General features: G+C 41.3%; 1 protein-coding gene across 3 annotated transcripts in view; it reads right to left on the minus strand.

The window, feature by feature from the left end:
• GADL1 (glutamate decarboxylase like 1) overlaps positions 1 to 25,589 on the minus strand; it is a 230,813-nt gene that overhangs the window by 149,452 nt on the left and 55,772 nt on the right. For all 3 annotated transcript variants that reach the window (XM_065932922.1, XM_065932921.1, XM_065932920.1), the window contains exons 9-11: positions 22,535 to 22,651; positions 17,536 to 17,600; positions 17,160 to 17,241 (exon numbers count right to left, since the gene is read on the minus strand). In XM_065932922.1, the coding sequence (XP_065788994.1) occupies positions 17,160 to 17,241; positions 17,536 to 17,600; positions 22,535 to 22,651 (264 nt within the window). The remainder of the gene's footprint in view (positions 1 to 17,159; positions 17,242 to 17,535; positions 17,601 to 22,534; positions 22,652 to 25,589) is intronic.

Here is a 25,589-nt window from a genome sequence, read left to right on the forward strand (position 1 = left end):
GGCTGCAGTCCATGGGGTCGCAAAGAGTCAGGCACAACTGAGTGACTGAGCACACACAAGCCATGTGCTTGCTGTCACAGCTGCTTAGCTCTGGGATGAGAGCCTGAGAGTAGTCTTATGTGGCACATAAAGGACCAGACTACACTGGACTGTTCAGAACATAAATCTGAGAATAACTGGGGTGATGGTGTCACCCTGAATCCTAGCCTGTATCCTCCAGCCCTCAAGCCCCCTCTGTTCAGAACCCTCTAGGGAGGTCCTGTGGGCTGACCGGTCTGTGCCCAGAACCACAGGAACTTCAAATAAACCACAGATATATTTTTCTTCTTCCAGTCTCTCAAAGTCCATGAACTGGTACATGATAAAGGAGAGTACGTCTTTATTTTTTTCTATTTCGGGGGTGGGGTATGCCGCTGAGCATGTGGGATCTTCAATCCCCAACCAGGGATCGAACCCATGTCCCCTACGTTGGAAGCATGGAGTCTTAACCACTGGATCACCCAGGAAGTCTCCAGTATTCCTTTTCTATGATTTCTGCAGCCTGGCACCAAGGAATGACATTTTTTTGGTCCTAAATAATTATGAGAAATGCCCTGAATGGGAGTGACGCCCTGCCTCAAGGGTGCCTAAAGCAATGGTGGCTTTGGGGGACATCCCCAGGTGGGGACAGTTAATCCCCACAGGTTCCCACCACTTCACTGGTAAACTCCGTAGCCAATATCAGACTCCACGGTACACTGAAGATTGCCAGCTTCATAAAGTTTACGTCAGCGCTCATCACCAGTGAATCCATCCCCAGCCACAACCTTTTTAAATTAAGGAGACACATAAAGAACTTCACTCCCCTGGAGATTTTCCTCTTGGCTTTCAACTGAAGCTTTTAAGTGAAGGGCAGCCTATAGCTCTCACAATGGTAAAATACAATCCGTTAAAGTGACTAACCTTCTAACGCTTGCTGCTGCTACCTTGCTGGTAGAAAACAATCTTTTTCCTATTATATATAAATTCCTGATTCTCAGTAGCTCTGAAAAAAAGCTATGTATTTCATTGCATTTCACTGCATCTCTGGCAAGCTGGATATTGAAATGGCACAAAGATGCTGACAATCCTCTAAATGAATGCATTGGTATTTCCGTGACTGGTGACTGGGTGTCAAGGGTTTAATCCACACTGTGGTCCTGTCTAAAACTGGTAATAAAACAGAGGAACAATACGCTAAGATAAGATCCAAAGGACATATAATAGTGACATGTGCTGCTCCGTGACAAGAGCATAATGAAACATACTGTGGGAGAGACTCGCTTTATAAAAAAGAAGCCGTGGACTTCTCTCTGACAACTGCTGTGAGCTAGCAACGGGCAAGATGCAATCCATCTTCCCTGTTCCATTTCTGTTTCTGGACCAGGTTTAAAACTCAGCAATCCATTAGTAAGTTGTCACAGCAAGAGATGGAAGATGTTTATGGCTCACAATCCAGGCTCTCTGCCCAGTTGCCAGCGACCCCCTGCTCTCATTCTCGCCCACAGGAATGGTATCCCCTTCCCCCAGCCCATCCCCCTGGTCCCCGCTGATTGGACCGGAGAAGAGGACCGCAAGCTATTTGGAACAAATACTGCGAAATCCTAATTTAACTTGTGCTGGTCTCTTGGGTAATGATGTAAACATCATACTGTGAAGTGCCAGCTTTTACCTGTCACATGAACCAAAAAACAAACAAAATTGTTACAAACTTCAAAATGGTATCACGTTGGACAGGCAAAAATGACACCACTTCTCTTTTGCTGAAAACATTTCTGATTTGGAGCTATGTTTCTTTCTAATGCAGAGTATTTAATCAGGTCATTTCCAGAAAAACTCCAAACTCAAATCGAGTGATCTCTTGGACCATACAGACATAAAATATGGGCGATTGAGATTCTTCCTCTTTCTTTTCCTCTTAGTTTGATATTATTGGGACATTAATAGATGCCACTGAGGAAGGTTGCCAGATAAAATATGAAACCACCTACTGAATTTGAATTATATGTTTCATATAAACTCATAAAACTGAAAAATTTTAGTGAAGGCATTATCCATGCAATATTTAGGATATATTTTTACTAAAATATTATATGGGACTTCCCTGGTAGCCCAGCGGTTAAGAACGGGCCTTTCAATGCAGGGGACATAGGTCCAATCCCTGATCGAGGAACTAAGACCCCAAATGCTGGGAAGTAAATAAGTGCGCGCGCCACAGTGAAGATCCATGCGCCGCAAGTCAGCCCAGTGCAGCCAAACAAATAAGTAAAATATTATATGCCATTTGTCTGAAACTCACACTTCACTGAGCATCTTATGTTTTCAACTGCCGAGTCTGCTGACTGAAGGCAGGGAAGGGACGTCTGTTTCTGCAGAGTGGTCACCACTGCCCTTGTGCTGACCCCTTGCCCCATCTCCAGCTTCCCTGATGGTCTTCCCGGTTTACATCTGAAGACCTCACACGGCCTCTGGCTGTCAGCTCACAGGAGTCGGGCTCCCTGCTTCTTGCCCTATTTCCAGGCTCCCTGGTGTCCCTGGTCCATTCTCTGTCCCTTTCGACTAATCTCCTGACCAGCCTCTCTGAAGCCTACAGGAGAACTCAGGGCTATCTCAGGCACCCTCAAGCCTCAATGCACTCCCTTCTCATCTCTGCTTAATTTCTATTTTCCAGGTTGACATGAGAGGTAGGGAAGGAGGGAGCCATCCCAGCTCTCTGCGCCTCACCCAGAACTTGAATCAGGAGAGGAAAGAACCCACAGATTCTACTTATGGGGAAGTTCTGTTTTTTTCTGGAACGCCCCTGACTTTGCTTATTCATATTTAAGGCTTGGTTCCCCTTCAAACACTCTTCCTTCCTCCCTCCCCAAACCTGAGGATTGTTTGTCTCCTTGGGAAAGAAAATGCAAACTAAAAGTGGATTCTGGATAAGATACCCTTCCAATTTTTGACTTTAAAAGGTAAAAATTCATCACTCTTGATATCTGCTATTCATTTTGATTATCCGACTACAATAAAACAAACCAGAATTTCATAACATGTCTTCAGCACTTGGGAAGTTAAAATTACTTTTATAAACCACCCTTGGCTGGAAGAGTAAATCAACACTATTATTAAAGATTAATTGGAAAATAATTTAAATGAGAATACTCCAAAACAAAATGAGGAGCTGAGCCAAAACTGTCCTCAAATGTAAAATAACATTTTTTTACAGAACAAAAATATAAGGAAGCAGGAGTAAATGAATAACAGTTAAATAAACTTAATAAAGATTTGAACTGAAAAAATAAATGCAAAAAGTGATTCTTATGGAGAGAAGATAAAGTAAGCAAATTAAGTCAGAAAAGTATTTTTAAAACTAAGACTTCAGGCAAGGATATAAGGAAAATTAGATGAAAATGATGAGGTGATATAGATTCTACATAATCTTAATAAAATTTATTAAAATATTTGAGAAAATGTTCTTGAAATTGATCAAGCAGAGCAGAAAATTCTTAACAGCTGAATAAAGGGACAATATAAACAAAGAATTATCTCCCCCTAAATTTCTGAACAAGCATTTTATGACTGACTTTTCTGACCATTTCTTAAAACTGATGATCTCTATGCTCTTGTAATTATTCTAAAACAAATACAACAGGTGAAAGGTGACAGTCAAAATATAATCCAACCAAGATAACAGGTGCGCACACACACACACAGAGGAGACTAATCATATGTATGAAGTGAAAGTGAAAGCATTAGTCCCTCAGTCATGTCAGACTCTTTCTGGCCCCATGGACTGTAGCCTCTGACCATGGAATTCTCCAGGCAAGAATACTGGAGTGGATAGCCATTCCCTTCTCCAGGGATCAATCCCAGGTCTCCTGCATTGCAGGCAGATTCTTTACTGTCTGAACCGTTAGGGAAACCCAATTGTATGTCCACGGGCCAAAATCTAAGTATACAAACCCATCCACATATTAAAGCAATTTACTGCAACAAAGTGAGATTAATCAGTAATGCAGAATATCAATGAACACACACCTAACTTTGTTCATGATTAAAATGACAGAACTACCTTTTGCTATTAGTCACTCAGTCATGTCTGACTCTTTGCAACCCTACTGGCTATAGCCCACCAGGTTCCTCTGTCCATGGGATTCTCCAGGCAAGAATACTGGAGTGGGTAGCATTTCCTTCTTAGGAGATCTTCCCAACCCAGGGATCGAACCCAGGTCTTCTGTATTGCAGGCGGATTTTTTACCACCTGCAATGCAGGAGATTCTTTAGAGCCACCAGGGAAACCCTAGGACTATCTAATCAGATATTAAAAAGGGATATGGTAAAATTCAGTACTCATCCCTAAGTCATTTCTTAAGGGGATTTACAAGAATATATATTTTAAGGCAATTTTAATAAAATAACAAAGAAGGAAAAAATGCCTTCTATTTACTATTACTACTGAACATATTTTTGAAGATTCTATCATAATTTCAACTTATATCAAGCAAACAAAATAAATTAGAATATTAGAAAGAAAGCAAGTCATAGTTATATACTGATATTATATACTCAGAAAAAGCAGGGAAACTCTTAGAACTAATACAAAATCTGGTAAGATAATGGTGGTCATCATTTAACAAATGAGGAAATTTATATCAATATTTTATAAGCCCAAGTACCCCTGTTTTATCCATTATGATGGTAGTAGGAATGGGTAAAGAAAGGAGATTCAAAATACAGACTCTATAGGTTCTATATTTTTACAGAAGCAAAATATATGACTACATCAAAATAGATAAAATAATATATAAATATTTATCTATCAAAAATTTTAATGATTTAACTTTGGTTGGTGGGTTACAAATGATTTTTCTATTCCTCATTATGCCTCACACAATGCTATTTTGATCTTTGCTTTAAAAATGGACAGAAAATACCATTTTAAAAGTTACCTCTGTTGCAATTAAATTTTCTAAACCAGCTTCTTCAGGAGGGTTATACTTTCACTTGATCTACATTTATAAAACAACAGCTTTTTACTCTGTAACATAAATTAAAATATTATATTTTATTTATTTATTTTATATATTTTAATTATTTGTTTAAAATCTGTTTCTCCTACTATCCCCTGAGTTTATTTAAGGCACAGAGCATGTCTTACTTGACAACACATAAAGAGGCTGCGCACATTTGCAGGCTGAATGAAAAGGTGAGTAAATCAATGAATGTTCATCGCCACTGGCAGCACTGAAGTGCAGCTGATTATTAAAAGCCAAAGCCTGACATATATCAATTCTAGTAATAAAAGACTAGATGAACTTGAAATGTTCCTACTGAAAATAACACAAAGGTTGGAAAAATATAAAAACTGCATCTAATAAAAGTACTGCAGACCTACACAAGCAGAAATAAACTTTTATTTATTTAGGATGTACAGGAGAGGCAGAAGTGGAGCTCAGATGGGAGCCAGAGGTGCCTGCAGCACAGGGACATGTTCAGATCTAGGAGGGCAGCTGTGAAGGGAGCAGAATGGGGAGAGGGGAGGGGAGAAGGGGGGAGGGAAGGGGAGGGGAGAGGGGGGAGGGGAGACCAAGGGGAGGGGGGAAGGAAGGGGAAAGGGGAGGGGGGAAGGGGGAGGGAAGGGGAGGGGGAAGGGGGAGGGGAGAGGAAGGGGAGGGGGAGGGAAGGGGAGGGGGAGGGGGGAAGAGAAGGGGAGGGGGGAAGGGGGAGGGAAGGGGAGGGGAGAAGGGGGAGGGAAGGGGAGGGGAGAAGGGGAGAGGAAGGGGAGGGGGAGGGAAGGGGAGGGGGAGGGAAGGGGGAGGGAAGGGGAGGGGACAAGGGGGAGGGGAAGAGGGGGAGAAGGAGAAAGAGAAGGGGTGGAAGGCAGAGGAAGGGTGAGGGGAGAGGGGAGGGGAGGGGAGAGGGGAGGGGAGGGGAGAAGGGGGAGGGTGGGGAGAAGGTGGGGAGGGAGAGGGGCGAGGGAAGGGAGACTGTGGCCACCACGTGTAGGGACCAGGGTATCACCATCACTTCTCCTCCCAGCAGCCAGTTAACGGGCTTCAGGACAGAGAATCAAAGTGGTCAGTATAACAAGGGGACTAAAGCAATTGTTTCTCTTGTTTAAGAGCCAAAGATCTCCACTGGTAAGAGAAGTCAGTTATACTCTGAAGATTCAAGAATCTTTAAGCCTTGGTCCTGGACTGCTAATCTCCCTAGATGCCCACAAAATGAGAATAAAATCCTCTATAAAGGAAGAGAGCTTCACTTCTAGTTTCAAATTATTCCTGAAGGTAAATTTTTAAATAAAATATTCAGTAAACCATCAAGAATATAATAAGGTGCCTCTCTAGAAGAGCCAGGTCTCATAGATTGAAGAAACAATAGGTACAGCGCCTGCGGGAATCCAGATACTGGAGTCAGCAGAGGCAGACTGTGAATCTATGATCAGAATGTTCATGAAGATAAAAGATGATCTTAATGTCAACAAGGACCCAGAGATGGTCTATATGTGAAAAAGATGCAATTAAATGCTGTGAAACTGGAAAGACAATAATAAAATAAGAACTCAAGGGATAGTGTTAACAGTAGATTAGACAAAGGTGAAGAGAGACTACTGGATTTCAAACAGGCCCTAAAGTTCTCCAAAATGAAGCAAGCAAGGCAAGACAAAGTTATGAAATTTAGAAAACAGGGTAAGAGAAGAAGCAGTAAGGGAGTATAATACGCATTTAATTGGAGAGCCAGCAAAGAACGAAGGGGAGGTCGGGTCAGTAATTAAATGGAGAGTCTTAAAAAACTATGAAAATTGTTACTCTGTACATTCATTTGAGTGGCCCAAATGAATGTCAGTGAAGTCCCAGTGACAAAAACCAAATAAAATTCATATTAATAACATTATAGGTAAATGGCAGAAAGTAAAAATAGTTTGACAATTTTAAAGAAAGCTAGATAAAGGAGTCATTTTGCCATTAAAAGAATTAATTAAGTAGTTAACTTTCTAATACACAACACCAAAAGACCCAAAGGAGGAAAAAACAACAACATTAGAGTTCTAAAGGAAAATTGCTGACAGAATTCTATTGCCAGAAAAAATGAAATTACCTTTTGATTCATTAAGAAATGCCTAAATATAATCTTCAAGAAAAGAGAAAATTATACCAGACAGCATCTCAGGGATATAGAAGACATGCACAAAAATGCTCAGAGCATAATTTTGTACAAGCTCCCAATTAGACTAACTCAAATGTTCATCAATAGCAAAATGGATAACAAATGGTGATATGTTCATAAGGAAGTATAAACAGTGCAAATGAATAATCCTCCAACTATGTGACATGGAGTGATTCTTACAGACACAAGGTAAGATTCAGTAATAACAACAAGACCAAATCAAAAAATGCATCCTGCATGACTGCATTTATATAAATCTCAAAAAGGCAAAAGTAAAATATGTATATATATTATTTGAGAATCTATAACTGCAAAACAAAACTAAAGAAAAAAGTTAAAAAGTTAGTATCAAGAACAGGGGAATTCCTGGGTTTATGATCTTTGTTTTAACCTGTATGGAATCACCTGATTATTCTTCTTCATAAAAATAAATTTAAGCTGTTTATGTATGTATCATGCATGTTTTATATTTTCCTTATATTTCATAATAATTAATTGAAAAAAGATCAGTATCCTCTAAACTCCCAAATAGCCCTCAGAATGAACTATCAGAGAAGATCCTGGTTCCTTTTGCAATTAACAAAACTCCCTAAATTACAGTTTTCCACCACCATCATACTGACCTACAGGTAAGTATGTTTGTTGATTAAACACATGTGTGCTTACATGCAGGAATCATATGCTCTTTCAATATAGAAAATATGGTGATTATTTTTCAGGGTTTCTGTTTTTTGATTCAGTCTACAATTAATTCCTTTATTATATGCCAGTAACAATTTCTGTACAAATTAGGGTTTAAGCACAATGACTAAAAATCTATATTAACCTTTATTTACCACCTCTGAGTTTTCTGCAAAATAAAAATACTCTCTTACTCACATGTACTGGTACCAGCATTTTGAATTGCCATGGAAGAAAAACCCCCGTACACACAAAAAAATGGACTCTCTGAAATTGTTTGGCCTTGAAACAACAAAGCTAGAAAGCCTAATTAGGAGTGTCAGATATGTTTTTAGCTATCTTCCTTGGAAAACAACAAATATGACAGCTAGAATTGTGCAAAGGAAAACAAATGGAACAATTTATGCCAAGAAGTCAAAAGGGCCTCAAGTGTCATACCAGAGAGTAGAAATAGAAGAGAAAGCCTTGGTGTAGTGAGATAATAGTAAAACAAAAATAAAAGCAAAAAGACAGATGCTTAGAATCTTTTAAAAAATGCTAAAATCAAATTTTAGCCTACCCCACTGAGGCAGGTGAAGCTTGCTATTTAAGGCATGTATTTTTTCATTAGCGTTTTTCCAGGTTTCCTTTTATACCCTAATCCTTATGTTTCCCATTTTTCTTAGATTTTAACTTACATATAATCTTCCTGTATTATGGGACCCTAATCAGTTTTGTTACAAGTTAGGATAGAAAAAAAAATTCAATCCATAAGTAGAATCTTCTTTCTGAGATACTTTTTCAACTGCTAGTTTTTGTCAAATTAGAGATAACAAAAGGACACAACAGTAGAATTTCCTATTTTTCCCTTCATGGTCATTTCTTAGCAAATCTGAAGTTATCTGTGATGAACGGCAGAGAAGTAAAGGTTGTGGTCCCAAAGACATGGGATGGCTGTCATGAAGAATGAGTTCTTTACCTGGAAGGATATCAGAGAGATTCCCACACTCTTCAGGTTCTCCAGAAATAGACAGGCAGATGATATTAAATCCAGCCATGGGCAGCATCCCAACTCATTCAAGTCAAACTGATGAAATTAATGCAGGACGAGGTGGCAGCCACCCAAAGGTTTGAAGGAACTCAAGGATGAAATTGGAAAACTGTTGGCCAAGATGCTGGGTCCAACATTACAAACAGGCACCGCTGTCACCCTGGCAGATGGTGAATGTCATTCTGTTCATTAGAAGGGGTCAAGAGAGGACCTGGGAGCCTTAGGGAAGCAAGTGTCTCTCTTCCGCTTGTCCAATATCCAATGAGGTACAGCGTCATTAGACACTGAGACAAAAATAACTTTCTAGGGGAAAGACAATATGGTTTCTGCAAAGAGGAAAGCATGAGTCACTGATTTATTATTGGTCTCTGAGGCATTGAGACAAAAGGCCAAATGTTGGCACAGTTTAGGGGAGAGTTTTCCTAAGCATCATCGTGAAAGAGGATGTAAGGAGATAATGGATATCTCAAACCATATGTACAAGACAAATAATTTCTACATCCCATCAAAGAAAAATTCTAAGTACCAGCAAGAAGGGACAATCTTTGAGACTTGAAGAGATCAGGTTGTGATGATAAAGGATCTACTGTAGGTAACACATTTAAAACATTAAAATACCATTTGATTGTACAAGGAAAAGACACAAAGGAAGTTCACTTCGGGAAATCTTTTTATTGAGCATGAATCAAGTGTCAGGTTTTGTGCTAAGTAGTGTGTCAAGAGCAATGAATAAAACTCCTTCTGCTCTCCAGTAACTCTCCAGGGTCCCCAGTGACACTAGTGGTAAAGAACCTGCCTGACAATGCAAGAGATGTAAGAAACGCAGCTTCAATCCCTGGGTCGGGAAGATCCCCTGGAGAAGCAGATGGCAACCCAATCCAGTACACTTGCCTGGAGAACCCCATGGACAGAGGAGCCTGGTGGGCGACAGTCCATGGGGTCACAAAGAGTTGGACATGACTGAAGCGACTTAGCACGCACATCCATACAGATGATTCCACGACCAAGAGATAAGCTCTCTGTTGGGACTTGTGCCCGTTCATGACACGACGGCACCTCTGGATGGAATCAGATAGTACAATTCTGGTCAGGCACTAACACATCCCTTACTTAGGGCTATGGTTCACCAGGGAACTAGGTTCCTTGAGGCATAATCCTGAAACATGCTACAAATCCCCTTGTTAAAATTAATGATAATTGCAATACGAACCCAATAAATCCTAAAACCCAATTTTATTGGTTTGCTCAGTGGAAAAAGATATGATGGATTTTAAACACATGCAATTCCAACATGAATTATTATCTCTCTTGACTTTGTGGGGAAGGGAAGCAAACATGATAGGGTGTTTGTCTTGATTATTGACACCATGTGAGGTTTTTAAAATGTGGTACATACATAGATACACATGTATGCACAAATTTCCAAAAGCCTCATGAAAAAACTAACTTTTTTCATTATAATTAAAGAAAACTCAGCAATTAAAAAGAAAAAGGTCTATTTACTGACCATGAATTTGAAGTACTCTGCTGCTTTTATGGAATTCTCAACCTTGCTGAAAAGTTGAAGAATTCTCTCAGCTCAGGCAACAGTCTCCCAGATCTGAAGAATGACCGCAGCAACCTCAAGCCCAGGAGACCCAAGTCTCTCCTGCCAGTCAAATGCTTCTTTGTTTCCAATCAGTTTTAAGCACCCACCTTTCCCCTTTCCTGCTTCATTAGCCAGGGGGCTGTCATTTCAAAGAAACATATAATGTACATGTGTAGGGGAAGTGTTAGTATTCTACGGCATGGGAAAAAAAAATTATTTGATGCTGAGATTGCTTAGTATTTTCAAACTATTTAAGGCACTTCCATAGGAACTCCACGAAGCAAAATCAGAGCTGAAGAAGAGATCCACACAAAGGCAGACAGTTTTTTCTAGTTTCTCTGATAAATCACGTTCTCTCCCTTTTTTCTTTTCTTGCACAATTTTTTTGAAATGGCATATAATAGCAGTCCTTCGCAATATCAAAGATCATTCAGGATAGAAACTGAAATCAGTTCAAGGGATCACACTTCTCAGGAGTGGAAAAATCCCTGCCTTCCTTGGGAATCACACTGGGAGGTGGTATTTGTCTCCTTTCCCATTTTTCCTCCCTTCCTAGCAGTGCTGGGCCCACAGCATACCTTCAACAAGTGTGTGTGCTCAGCCCCTCAGTCATGTCTGACTCTTTGAGACTCCATGGACCATTGCCCACCAGGGTCCTCTGTCCATGGAATTTCCCCGGCAAGAATACTGGAGTGGGTTGCCATTCCTTTCTCCAGGGGATATTCCCGACCCAGGACCCGAACCCATGTCTCCTGTGTCTCCTGCATTGGCAGGCGGGTCTTTACCACTGTACCACCTGGGAAGCCAATGCGTGTGTGTTCTGAATGGATTTCCTACCACTCTTCTTTCTGCTACTTCTCTTTCTAAAGAAAAACTAGTATCATCCTGTACTTCCTGCAGACTGAAGATGAAAGGGAAAGACCTGCAAGGCCTCACATCTGAAACCTAGGAAACCAGCACTGCATGTCAATACTTTCAGCTAAAGATCCCCGAGAAGGAGATACAGTACATCATTGGATAAAATGAGAAGGAAAATCGTTATGTGTCTGTAAGTATGGGTGTAGAAATGTCTTGTCTATCAAGTCGATGAAGCTAAAACCTCTTGTGATGTCAAAGGCTAACACGCACACACACACATGCCTGCTCACACTCTGCTAGGGAGAAAGCAAGCAATTTTTTAGAAGAAAAATTAGGAAATGAAGTATAAGAAAACACCATGAAAGATGATCACAACTCTTTGACTATTCTTAGGGGAAATCTATTCTTAGGGAAAAATGGAGAATATGGACGAAGATTTAGCCTCAAAAGTAGCAGTCATATCTACATTAGCTCCAAATCAAAACAATCTAGTTGGTCAGTGGTAAGGAGGTAGTCCAGTTAATTATCAAATATCAAAATAATAGAACACTGTGCAGCTATGGAAAATGTACAGAATGCGGATTGACATGGAGAAATATTTACAATTTTGTGAAAGAGAACAGGCATGCTAAAATCAAAATATGTTTTTATATTAGGTAAATACATATGTATATTTAAATATGTGTGTATGTTAAATCACTTATAGTTGTGTCAAACTCTCTGAGATCCTATGGACTGAAGCCCACCAGGCTTTTCTGTCCATGGGATTCTCCAGGCAAGACTACTGGAATGGGTTGCCATGTCCTTCTCCAGGGGATTTTCTTGACCTAGGGATCAAACTTGTGTCTCTTACATCTCAGGTTTTGGCAGGCAGGTTCTTTACCACTAGTGCCACCTGGAAGCCCCATATTTAAACATATAAATATGCAAAACAAAATATGCATCTTCAGATATTTGTAAAGGGCATCTTTTTCTTCATCCTTCTCCCTATCTGAATTTTCTGATTCTGGTCTATGATAAATGTGAATTACTTCTGAAATAAACATAGAAATAGACATTTTAAAAATCCTTATTATCTACATAGGTTTTTTTTAAGAAAAAAAAATGTCCCTTTAACCATCTATAGCTGCTAGGTTAAACAGGAAGTCCTTGTGAGTTGGTACTGGATGGCAATAATAAGTTGAAACAGATAGGAATAATTCATACTCAAAAAGTCCTCTGATTATCATGTTTCATATCTTCATATAACTGTCGGATTTTTTACACTAAAAAGTTCTTCCAATAAACCTAAAAATCAAAAAGCCAATACCAAGATTTTTCTCCATCTATGCATCTGATTCTTAGAACATGCCTTTTATTTTAGATCAAAGCATCAAAATTGTCTTTGATTCAAAACAACCGTGTAGAGCCAGCATTTACATCTAGAGTCAACTTATTTATAATCACAGGTTTTTTTTAAATCCCTGATTTTCTTTTTATCGCTATCATGCAGAGTGCTAGTGATGGTACACCTTGGATAGTAACAGCTCTGCTTTGTTTTGGGGGCAGCCTCCTTTACAGACACAGGAAATTAAAAATGCAAACGCTACAAGCTAGTCAGTCAGGAAACCGGCACTGTGAACGTTATGGCTCTGAGGGTACAAATCAGGGAATCCGTTTTTCCCTTAACAGGAGTATGTTACTATGTAATTTGTTGTTTTCTTTAACTAGAATTACCCCCTTCCATTAACTGGAGAAGTAAGTCCAAATTAAAATCGCTATTCATCAATTACCTGCTAGAGGTACGCTCAAGCCTTGGGTTGGGTGGTGGTGGTTTAGTTGCTAAGCCATATCTGACTCTGCCACCCCATGGACTGTAGCCTGCCAGACTCCTCTGTCCATGGGATTCTCCAGGCAAGAATACTGGAGTGGGTTGCCATTTCCTTCTCCAGAGAATCTTCCCAACCCAGAAATCGAACCCTGGTCTACTGCATTGCAGGCAGATTGTTTACCAATTAAGCTACAAGGGAAGTCCATTGGGTTAGTACTGAGGCAATAAAGCTCATCAACTGTCTTTATAATCACCATTAGCTCAAAGTGCTCAGAAGGCATAATTTGGTGGTAGGGGAGATGTTGGAAACTCCTAGTTACTGTTGACATGAAGGCAGACATTGTTGAGGATTTTAAATTTACTGAATTATTCTTTTTTTTCAGTGAGTTTTAATTTTCACCTCGTTCTGGGAGGACTTGCTCAGCATACAGGGTGCAGTAGTGAATATAATGACCTGGTCCCTGTCTACATACAGCTTATATCCTAGGGGAGGGAATGCTAAGACTTGAGAAATCATAATCACAAACATGATAAGCACGTCAGAGGAAGGGAATGGGGTCTGAGAGGAGTAATGGAGAGGCGACATGGGTGAGTCAGGGAATCGTCTCTAAGGAAGCAACGCTTCAGCTACGCACCTCCTGATATGCTTCTCTCGGGTCTGTTATCATCACCCTCTCCTAGTTCTCCTGCTGTCTCCCTGGCCATTCCAGCTCAAATTTCTCTCACTGTGGGTTCCTCTTCTTCTATCCCAAACCCAGGTTCTGAAGTTGTCCAGGTCTAAGATCTTCATCCTCTTCTCACTCCAAAGCTCCCCCTAAGGCACACCCTTCCACTCTGATGTCAAGCATCACCTACATTCAACAATCCCTAATTTAGTTTTCCAGTCCAGAACTCTTTTCCAAGCTTTGAATCCATATGTCAGCTGCCTACATGACACCTTCATTTGCATCCCTCACCGAAATCTCAAATGTAACATAGCCCATGCTGAAGTTAAGACATTTCCCTCTAGCATCTTCTCTTCCTTCAGCCATTTCTGTCTCCTTACATAAGACCATTCACTTAGTGGCTGCGTCACTCATCAGGGAGTCAACCATGACACCTGCTTCCTCCTCGTGTCCCATATATAACTGGGAGTTCAGCCCGGTCTAGTTGGTAGCTAAAATATGTCTTGAATTTTATCACATTTTCCCATCTACCCTACCATCAGCTCTTGTTTGGGTACTGCAAGCCTTTTCTCTTCTTGTATCTATTCTGTTCCCTTCCAAATTGTTGGCTTAAGTGGAAATCTTTCCTGATTACTCCTTGTTTTTAAAATTCTTACACTGTTGTAAACATTGAATCTAAAATTGTTAAAATGGCTTAGACCCTGCATGATCCATCCACTGCCTAATCTTTTGGTCTCATCTCATGCCAATCTTACCATTATTCATTGTTCAATGAACCTCTTTCAGTTTTTAAAATTAAGAAGAAAAAAAAAAAGGACCCTCATTTCTTAAAGACTTTGCACATATTGTTCCTTCCATCTGGAATTTCTCAGGTCTGCTTTATAGCCTGAGTAAGCATACTGTTTTCTGTCTCAGATACCAGAACATTCAGCTTTAAGTAATAGATTACCTGGTGGAAGAAGTTTTATTATTAATAATAGCAATAAGGATACTTACTTGTACCTCATATCACAAAAAGTCTGGAAGTGGGCACTTTCAAAGTGAGTACAGCGTCATCCCAGACTTTCCCCTTTTCTGTCCTGCTCTTCTGTGCTTGCCACTTTTTAATTTAGGGTCATCACCTCATGGCTACAAAGTGGCTGCCAGAGCTCCCTACATCATGGTCTGATACAAGACTGTTTCTGCATTCATGGTAGAAAAGGGGAAAGAAGGCTCTCCTCTTGTGTATACCAACTCTCTCAGAAATCAAAACATTTGTTTCACATTTTCCCCTCATCATAGAGGTCATATCTGTGTCATAAGGTGACTCTTACCTGTCGGGGGGCTGGTTAGATGAGCATCAGGAGAGAGAAGGGCTGGTGAATCATGATGGCTGGTGAATACATCATTAACTATTTCCCACATGGCCTTCAGAGCACTTACCAAATTAGTAATCAAACAACAGGCAGGCACACTTTGCTCTCTGTCTCCTCTGTGAGATCACATGCTCTTTGACGATGGGGAACACATCTGTTTCTAAACCCAGCAGCAGTACTGTGCCTGGTCTATGTAGGAAGCAGCTGGTTGTGGGAGAGTGAGTGAAGTATGAGAGAACAACAGAGGCAGAAACCAGGTACAAAAGGGGGAGAAAACTCCCAGTACAGAACTTAAGCTGATGGTCGTCTCTCATACCTCACGGCTCCACTCTGCATTCCAGTTAATTTGAAAACAGTCTTTCATCAAAAAAGAACAACTTTTGAAAGTGCTGCATTCTCTGCACCGTGAACGCAATTTTCCTAACCTCTTAATCCGTGCCATGTGAGCAAACATGGGGACTTTAGTTTGCACTGAGATCCAGGAATGAATTCTTCAGCAAAAAATTTTTAACCACTGTTATAGAGTTAGGTGATCCAGAAAATTTTAAATTGCCTCAAGGACATGAATGTAAATCAATACTTGGCTAAATCACTCCAAATATCATTCAACAAAAAAAATTTATAAAAGCTAGAAAGTTATTTAAAAGAAGAGTCATAAAATTTGGGGTCTAAATTTTCCACTCCTGAGAGCATTACACTAACAGATAAAGAAGTCATCCAGATGACTGGCTGAGGGAGAAAGTGGATGTAAAATGCCTGGTACTTGAAGGATGCTATTTTTGTTCTTATATCTGGACCACAGGAAAACCTGATTTACTCCTAACTCTTTCATGTCCTATCTATGTAATTGTAGGCAAGTTGAATATATTCTTTGGTTCATAAATAGTATAGCAATCTTAAACCACCTTCCAGTTATAACATGCAGTCACTCTATTATTTTTTTTTTCACTCTATTATTTAAAAACTTAAGTTAATAAAAGTTAAATGGCATTGAACACAGTCCAGAGTAGCCAATCTAATAAAACATGAAAGAATAGATTCATATTCCCAAGATGCAGAATCTGCTCATATTTTTTGACGAGCATTCTCTCTGGTCATCTCAAAACACAAAGGGCACTCACTGACATGCAAATACCACAAAATATTTTCTTTAAGAAAATTATGACACAGACAAGACGAGATTTCAGATTTTCAATACGGTTGTCGTTGGAAATAAAATTCCTTAAAAACAGAAAATGACTTTAGCGTTGGCAAAGGGAGTCCCCTAAGAAAAAGGTGTAAACAGATGGCTGTGAAAGATCACCCACATGCTGCACGCAGATCTTGAGGAGGCACTTCTAAGAATGAGGCGGCACTTCCCAGCCTGGGCCACGGCCCACAAGGATCCTTATTTAACCCAAAGAAAGCAGAGGGTTTTCACCTCTAACCAAGAAGAACCTCAGCCTGCTTGCCTCACAGCGATCCAGACCAGTCTCCAGCACTCCCCGGTGTCCCAACAGAAGCTAAGTACCAATCGCTTGAGACAGGCAATCCTCTAGTAAATCAGGGTTTGAGATCAGCCCTGAACCAATGTCTTCCCATAAAAATGGGCCGTTGAGCCCCAGCTAAGTCTATTAAGCATTCAATTTAATATGTGACACACATCTGCTCTCCTTTCTCAGGGAGGAGAAGTTTCAAGATAACTTAAATTCCGGACTTAATCAAAGGGAAAAAAAAATTTTGGCAATGTTTAAAACTGAGCTTTAAAATATAACCCCAAAGAGGGCGAGAAAGACCATTTAGCTTTAACTAATGAGATTATATAACACCTAAATCAAACACAGGTTACCTGAGCTGAAGTACTCCATCTTTTATCTGGGCCCATTCATCTTTCCATTTGATGCCATCAACACTTACCAAAGATTGTCATCTACCTCTGGCCCAAGGCACAAAACACAGGCAAAAATGCAAATCTGGTAACCCACCCCACTCCAAGCCCAAAGGCCACAAGAGGAAAACTCACAGATTTGTCTTTGACGAGGAAAGCGCAGCACTGAATCCCAGCCATCAACATCTTGTGTGGGTTCCACGCCACAGAATCAGCTCTGTTACGTTAAACAGAGGAAAAAACAGGGTAAGGAGGGGAGACTCAGATTCTTCTGGTGGGAAGAATGCTACGACCCACTGCAGGTATGTTCAGTATTCACGTCCAAGTCAGCGCTCCAAAGGACGCCCGGTATGAGTGGTTTGGGGAGTTTGTTGTTTGGAAATTTTTTTAAAAAAAAGCAAAACTATTACTTAGTTTGGGGCCTATTATCAAAATGTCACCTAAGTGGGCACAGTCCAGAGAGATCCCCTTGCCTGAAAAAAAGGCACCGGACCTGGGAAACCACGCTTACCTGTGGATACCCTGCAAGAGCCTGCGGTGCTTCCTGGACATCAAGGCTGAGCCGCCCCAAGAAGCCTGTTGAGATAGTGATATAAACCAAACCACGTTATTTCAGTGTTATGTGTTTACCAGCCAGTTGTCATTTGATACTGTAAGTCGATGTCAACCAATGTGGACTCTGGGAAATTTTTTTAAATGTATTTATTTTTAATTGAAGGATAATTGCAATGTGTGTTGGTTTCTGCCATACATCAACGTGGATCAGCCACAGGTACACACATGTTCCCTCCCTCTTGAGCCTCCGGCCCACTTCTCACCCTATCCCATCACTCTAGGTTGTCACAGAGCCCTGGTGTGAGTTCCCAATGGACTCTGCGAAATTTTGATCACCAACTTTACTCAGATGTCTGAACCTCATTGCAATAGATGGGTCTCCATTGACGCTTAGGAATTAAATCCCCACATTATAAAAAGACTGGTAAGTAACTCATTGAGTTGCCTGTGGACAAAAGACAGTCCACACGCTCTAAAATCTTAGCATCTAAAGCACACAATAGTCCTTCAATGTTGACAACTCCAACAAAAGATAAGAAAGAGCCCAATATCATATGGAAAGAAATGGCAAGATTGTGTGCCCCATGGATGGGAAGAGGAAGGAAATGAGAGGTCTCCAAGTTCTCAGAGCATCACAAAAGCTGAGCTCACTGGTGGACAGCGAAGAGGGGCCTCAAGCACAGTCTTCCTGTTCAGGGCTGGGCCCAGGCGCAAGGCAGCGAGTTACCCAAGGTGCACCCTTGAGGAGGCGCTCACTTGCAGAGCTGGGCTCTTATATGGCCCTGGGAGTGAATGTCTCACGAGGTTGTCAAGTACCAAACTGATGTTCTTATTTCTCACACTGATTCTTCCTCCTCTCCTCCAGACTTACTGACTATGAGATTTCCTTTCCTCTCCTTATTCTCAGCTCACCTCTCCTTTGCTTGAAACAATTATCTGCCCAATGAACCCTAAGGAACCTCAACTGCCTCACGTTCCAGCCCTGCTTCCCTGGACTAGACTCTCCAATGACCCCAGAAGTTCCCAAAGGTTTGTGGGCCAAAACCGGCGCACAGGCACATCCTAAAGATTCCCAGATAGAGGACTGATGATCAGGATTGTCAGTCAAACCCCCTTGTCTCTGCCCTGTGTCTCCCACTGTCATTCATGACGGACCACGTGTGACCAAAGCTGAGCTGTGGAGGCGACTGCCCTCAGCCTCTGGGAAAACTTGATCTGAACCTGCTAACTGAGGTTCCCCAGGCCTGGGTTGTAAGAACTTGACTCTCTCAAACATGAAAATCACTTACATTTTAGGTTCTTTTACTTCTCCTACACACGCTAAACTCTAAGTTGCCTGCTTTTCTCAATTTTCCTATCCTCCAACTTCTTGAGAACCTACCAGTGGCAACCAGGGGAAGGTTGATCAGGAGGACTGGCCACACCCACCACTCTCACCCCTTCTGCCCAACTCACAGCTGCGCTCCCTGGGGCCTCCTGCACTGCCCTCTGCCTCTTCTTCCTCCTCAAGGAGTAGACAACGTTCTGCCCGTCTTAGTGAGCTGGACTGCAGTTTTAAAATCCCAGGAGCTCTTTCAAGGCATCAGTTCACTGGTTTACAGGGCGGTTAGGCATGGTTGGGGGCTTCCCTGGTAGCTCAGATAGTAAAAAATCCACTTGCAATGTGGGAGACCTTTCAATCCCTGGGTTGGGAAGATCCCCTGGAGGTGGGCACGGCAACCCACTCCAGCATTCTTGCCTGGAGAATCCCCAGGGACAGAAGAATTTGACAGGCTGCGGTCCACAGTGTCTCAAAGAGCTGGACATGGCTGAGCAACTAAGCCCAGCACAGTACTGGCAGGGTTAGAAACAGCTCAGCCACAAGTGCAGTCCTCAGAAGAACTACGGAGAGACCCAACGCCCCGATGCCAGTGTCCTAGTCACACTGGCCTCACTCTAACTTCCTCATTTCAGAGCTCGCAACATCAAACCAACGGATGCCATTATGGATCTCTGAGTTAGGTACCATGGGTACCATTTTACTATGCTTTTCTCTTTAAGTAACTACTTAATAATTTTAAATTGGAGGGCTAACCTTGAGAGGGAAGTGGAGGCAGGGTGGAAGGGAAAGACGGCAGCCCCTAGAGCCTCCGATTTTAAGTGTAGGGTTTGCCACCTTCTCCAGGACGAGGACTTGGGATGGAATGCGGGTGAGACACCGCAGGAAGTGTGGCTGGGAGGGTGAGGATTTGCAGTGGCCACAACCTCTGCTTCAGAGAAGAGCTGGACCAACCCTGAAATCCTTGTCTCAGGCAGAGGCTGCAATAACCCTGGCTCTCACAGCCAAAACTTTCAACACGACTAAGGTTTTTCTTATTCAGTTGTTTAAAAATGCACTGTGATTAGCCAAATTTCAGACACTATCAGATGTAAGGGAACCATTTTTATGTGGACCGCTGAGAAAGAAAAACATATCACATCAACATACCACTTAGGTATATTAAAGATGTAAACAAAATATGTGTATCTTCGAAATAATAAGATATGGTGTACACGCTGGCCAACTTGGTTTTAAGGAAAATGCAGAACAAGCAATCCTGATTTCATTTTTAAAAAGAAACCCAAGTAAATGCCAGTTTTTAATATTTCAAACAATCTTTAAAATACCCTCTAGAAATCTTCCAACAGGCCAAAGTTATCACTGTAATGTTATTAATTTTTTATCTTTCAAATTAATAAACTTGGTATAGAAAGTTTCTTCAAGAAAAGCTACATGTTCCTGCATAGAATTTTTTCAACAGGACTTCCCTTGGTGGCCCAGTGGTTAAGAATTCAGAGGACTCGGGTTCAATCTCTGGTCTGGGAAGATCCCACATGTGTGGAACTGCTCAGCCCGTGCACCGCAACTACTGAGCCCATGTGCCTACAGGCTGTGTTCTGCAACAGGAGAAGCCGCGGCAATGAGAAGCCTGCACACAGCAACGAGGAGGAGCCCCAGCTGCCGCAACTAGAGAAAGCCCATGGGGAGCAACAAAGACCTAGCACAGCCAAAATTAATAAAAGTTTTTAAAACGTTCATTAACAGAATGATGTCGGTAATATTAGAGAGTGAGTGAATGTTGTCTCAGTGTTAGAGCCAATTTCTTTAATAAATCACACAAACAGTTGTCAAATTTAATCTAATACTACAAACATGCAAACAGAACAATATTCGTGGTTCAAATATTCCCTTATAAAAGGGTTTCCTTAAAAAATTCAACCTCTGACTTTTAAGAAATCTAGAGAGGTTTTCATTCACATCTTATCAATCACAATTCTTTCTAAGCCCCATAAATTTCTTAACATCATTCCCAATTTGGAAACTTCTATAGTTACTCTGTTTTACATAAACTATATAATCCATATTTGATGTTTCTTTTATGAGAGTAGAATGTTTAAGTATAACTGCTCATATAGTTGATTTTGCCCCTATTTCCACAGTCACAAAAGTACTCACTTCATATTATCTTTCAGGACATAATGCATTATTATACTTCTAAGTCTATAAAAATCAATAACACATAAGTTGAAATGTGAACAGATACAAATCCTACAATCTCATTTAAAGAAGTCACAAATAATTTACCTGACATATTGCCATTTGCATACTAATCAAACCTGTAACTCTGCTGAGCTTCATATGACTACTGCTGCTTTTGCCAAATATTAGTATATATTTAATGAAAGCTTTGAGTTGCTAAAGAATTCATTTGATATTATATCATAGAAACCTTACTTTCAATCATCCAAACTATAACATTAGGTGTAGGTGTATGCCCCAAACAAATGTTCAGTGAGTCAAAAACATTGTCCTTTCTTTGTCTGATAAGGAAGGTATGAACCATTCACTCACTGGAGGAAAGTTCCCTGAAGTCTCATCTTTGGGTTAAATGGTTCTTTCTACCAGGTTGGATCAAACTAATTAGCTGCTGGTGTCATCCACACAAAAAGAAAGTCAGAAAGCTCAACAAGCATTCTCAACCAGCTGAACTCAAGTTTTTAACCCTGAATAAGTAGAATTTTAAATTACTTTTAATTAAGGAAAACAATATTATGAGCAACCCCAGCATCTATACTACTAATCACACAGAAAGGCCAACCCTTTAAGTTAGAAAAGTATAAAGAATATATGTTATCCCAATCACTCTCCAATAGCTAGCTATGATAGATCCAGACAAAAGCTGCTTTAATTATGGCATGCAGTTCAGCTATGTAGCTTTTGGCATTTTCTAGCTGACTGGAATCACAGAATGTTAGAGCAAGAAGATCCTTTACTGACCACATCAGGCATTTATTTCCCTCTTTACAAACGAAACCAAAACCCAAAGAGCTGGGGTCACAATGAAGAGGAGGCGGGTTCGAATCCTAAATCAGCCTCTCGACTCCACAGTGTGGAAGGGGTCCCCCACACTGTGTTGTCTTAATGACAATAGATTCAAGGAAACTATCCAGAAGAGAAGAGGAAATGAGACGAAACCTGGAAAAGTAAGCCAAAATACCCATCGAGTCTTGGGTATCCTCTTCCTTATTACCTAGCAGGATATGACATGCTTATCTCCCCCAATCAGCAATGTCTTTGCTTGCGCTCAATCGCTCAGTCGTGCCCGACTCTTTGCAACCCTATGGACTGCAGCCCACCAGGCTCCTTTCTCCACGGAATTTTCAGGCAAGAGTACTGGGGTGGGTTGCCATTTCCCTTCGCCAGGGGATCTTACTGACCCAGGGATCAGGAAGACACACATTTGTTGTGTCTCCTGCATTGGCAGGTGGATTCTTTACCACTGAGCCAACTGGGAAGTCTCAATTAGAAATATACGTATATTTAGATACAAATAGTTGGAGAGCTCACATCTAGCTCCTGAGAGCATGAAAAACTTCCCGCCAAAGCTGCAGAAAGGCTAAAGGTTTAACAGATGTGCGCACATGGGTGAACTTACATCTACATGGAGCCAGAGGCCGTGCCTCTCGCAGACGTCCGCGATCTCATCCAGAGGATCGAAGGCCCCCAGCACCGTGGTACCGGACGTGGCACACACCAGGAATGGAGCTGCGCCCTGCGAGAAGCACCCACAAGTCAGAGTTCAAGAATCATCATCGTCACCAGAGAATCCGCGCCACAGTAGGTCAGCAAACACAGGGGTTATACATCTGGACATTTATCTGGTTTCTTTGGAGACAAACATTCATTCAGGAGTGTGTTTACATTTTTCCCTCACATGGCCTCTGCCTGATATAAGTCACTTCAGTTGTGTCTGACTCTTTGCAACCCTACAAAACATAGCTGACCAAGCTCCTCTGTCCATGGGATTCTCCAGACAAGAATACTGGAGTGGGCTGCCATATAAATAGCTTAAGAAAATAGAAAATGCCATGATAATAGATTCCTTTGTCCCAACTCCACATGCCTCGTTATTCTCTCTACTCTCATTTTCTTTCTTAAGTCTTCCCTAGCTTTCCCAGATAGAAAGTGAATAAGGTAGCAACTAAGACTTGGTGCTGCCAAGTAAATAAATAAACTTTAAAAAGAAAGTGAATGAGCTCAACTGCCATGGCAAAATGGTTTGCTGTGTGATTCCTAACTCCTTCCCAGGGAGACTCATGGGGGCCCTCTTAGCACCTCCAAAACAAGAAGGAACAGGCCTGGGAGACAGACCACAGCCCCAGGGGCAGGCCTCCTAGGCCTGTCTGCTCGTCACCTGGTGAAGGAAGTGTAGCTACAAAGCAAAGGATGTGCTGGGGACAAATCTGGTGACAGAGGGGATACAGTAACCTCACTGGGATGCACTCCCCAAATGAGAGCCGTGATAGAGAAAATTATTAGAATGTGCTGGAGAAGAGGACCTGTGTCTTTCTGCCACGATTATTCCTCCTCATCTAGCCCACAGCTGCACCTTGCAGAGAGAGCAGGTACTGTGAGAAATGGGAGGAAAGGGAGGATGTGGGAACGGGAATGCTAACTCCCACCAAGGGAGCCCAGCAGGCACCTGGCCCCACAAGAGGTTTTATGGCAGCCCCACAGAAGAGAGCACACGAGGTTATTTCCAGACAGAGCCACCCCACTGTGCTGGCAGGGGTGTGCCTTGAGGGGAAAATCTGCAGACAAAGATGGGGGTGGAGAGTGAAAGTAGAATCCTGATCCAGAGCACCAGGAGTCAGGGACTACAATGCTTACTCATCAAAGTAAGCATTTTAGGATGAGTCCTCTTCCCCTCAATTTTATCTTGAAAGACAATTGTTCTTATAGTATATTTTATGTCCCATTTAACAACAGGGGTGTTCTGCTTGAACCAGATTCATTCCAATTTAGCTGACCTTTGACAGAAAGACATGACTTCTTGGCTTCTAGATGCAGGCCATCTAGAGCAAGGACGCTCAGCCCACATCTCCAGGCTGAGATGCACAGGAACCACAGTGATGGTACCCAGTGGATCCACCTGCCGTGTGGGGAAGTGGCTGTGACCCGTGGAATCCAGCCCACTGAGCCTCTTGGGAGCAGGTTCCGTGGCTGACAGAGCCCCTGGGAACCACGGTCTTCAGGGCTTCTGTCCTGTAATCAACTACCAACGGATTATGTCTTTATCATGCCCGTGACCTAAATGAAATGCGACCAAATTTACATCAGTCATTGAAAGTAACAGAAAAAGCAATTTACTAAAACCATTGAAGGTGTCTTTAATGCTGGAGCTTTCCTTATAAACTCTATGACATCCTGACAATTGTGAAAAATATCTGTGCTAGCTATTATAGCCCATTAATGAGTTTTCCTCACCCTTTTAACAATCTAGCTACAAATATAAGACCCAGAAATTAAACTTTTGTAATCTGGATTTAACCTTCCATGTTTTTTCCCCTTTCTCATATCTCATGCTATTAATGAGAAAACTCGGTGGAAATAATATTGATTGTGTGTTGCCAATCAGCTGAATTCTCTAACAAAGTTTGTCACTTCAAATCCTCATACACAAAAATACCTCCACTTATTCAGCGATCATATTAGTCTTCTTTTTTTTAAAATAAGCACTGTAGAACCTCTGCTGCTTTTGTGGCTTTCACCATCTTTATAATGGCATCAGGGTAAAGGTCACAGCTCAGTCAATTAAAACAATTGATTGTGGTTGGTCAGGGAATTGAATCCCAGAAGAAAAACAGAGTTGATGCACTATCTGCTACCTCTGTAACAGCACAAATTAAAAGTTTGAAACAAACAAACAAAAAAACTAGGTCTGAAGAACTGAGAAAAAGAAACTAGTCATGAGGTGTGAAGATCTCAGAATGGAAAAAAAAAAGATCTCAGAATGGATGCAAGGTCTGTCCTCAGTGAATCCAAGCTCAAGTTTCAACCGATGAAAGGAAACCGAGACAGACCAACTCTAACCCTGTTGCCCTACTTTCAAATGTGCCTAAAGCAATTCTTACTTTTTAAACACTTCCCTTTTCAAGTCTTCAGCTTCAGATATGCCCCTTTCATGGACTTCCGTTGTCAAAACAAACAGAAATTTGGACGATGAAAATGATAATGACTGTTGTGAAATAAAATCCATCCAGTATGTTAGAAGATGAGTTCTTCATGATACTTTAAAAAGAAAAAGCTGTTTGGCTGTCTTTCAGGATGCTTGGTAATTCACTCACTAATGTGAAAATTGGTAAATAAGGGGAAAAATAAAATATTGATTCTGTCTTGGCTTGTTCAAACTGTTCCTTAGGGTAACTAAATAGGGATGAAGGAACAAAAATGTTTATGATAGTAGGCCTGCCACTAAATGAAGAAGGAATGAGAAAATTAGCTAGAATGTCACTAATGAAATAGTGGGTCAGACAGTGATGACAAATGGCAGCAAAGTCCGTGAGGTGAGAGGCTGACGCAGAGTTCTGGATAGATGGACCAATAATATTGTAACAAAAGGGGGCCCCAGACGTCTGCTGACTAAAGGGCAAAATGCCACCCAAGATGTCTTCCTGGTAAAAATTCCAACCTGAATCTCCCCAAGTCTC

Source organism: Muntiacus reevesi, chromosome 4 (assembly GCF_963930625.1).
Source record: "Muntiacus reevesi chromosome 4, mMunRee1.1, whole genome shotgun sequence".
Lineage (NCBI taxonomy): Eukaryota > Metazoa > Chordata > Mammalia > Artiodactyla > Cervidae > Muntiacus > Muntiacus reevesi.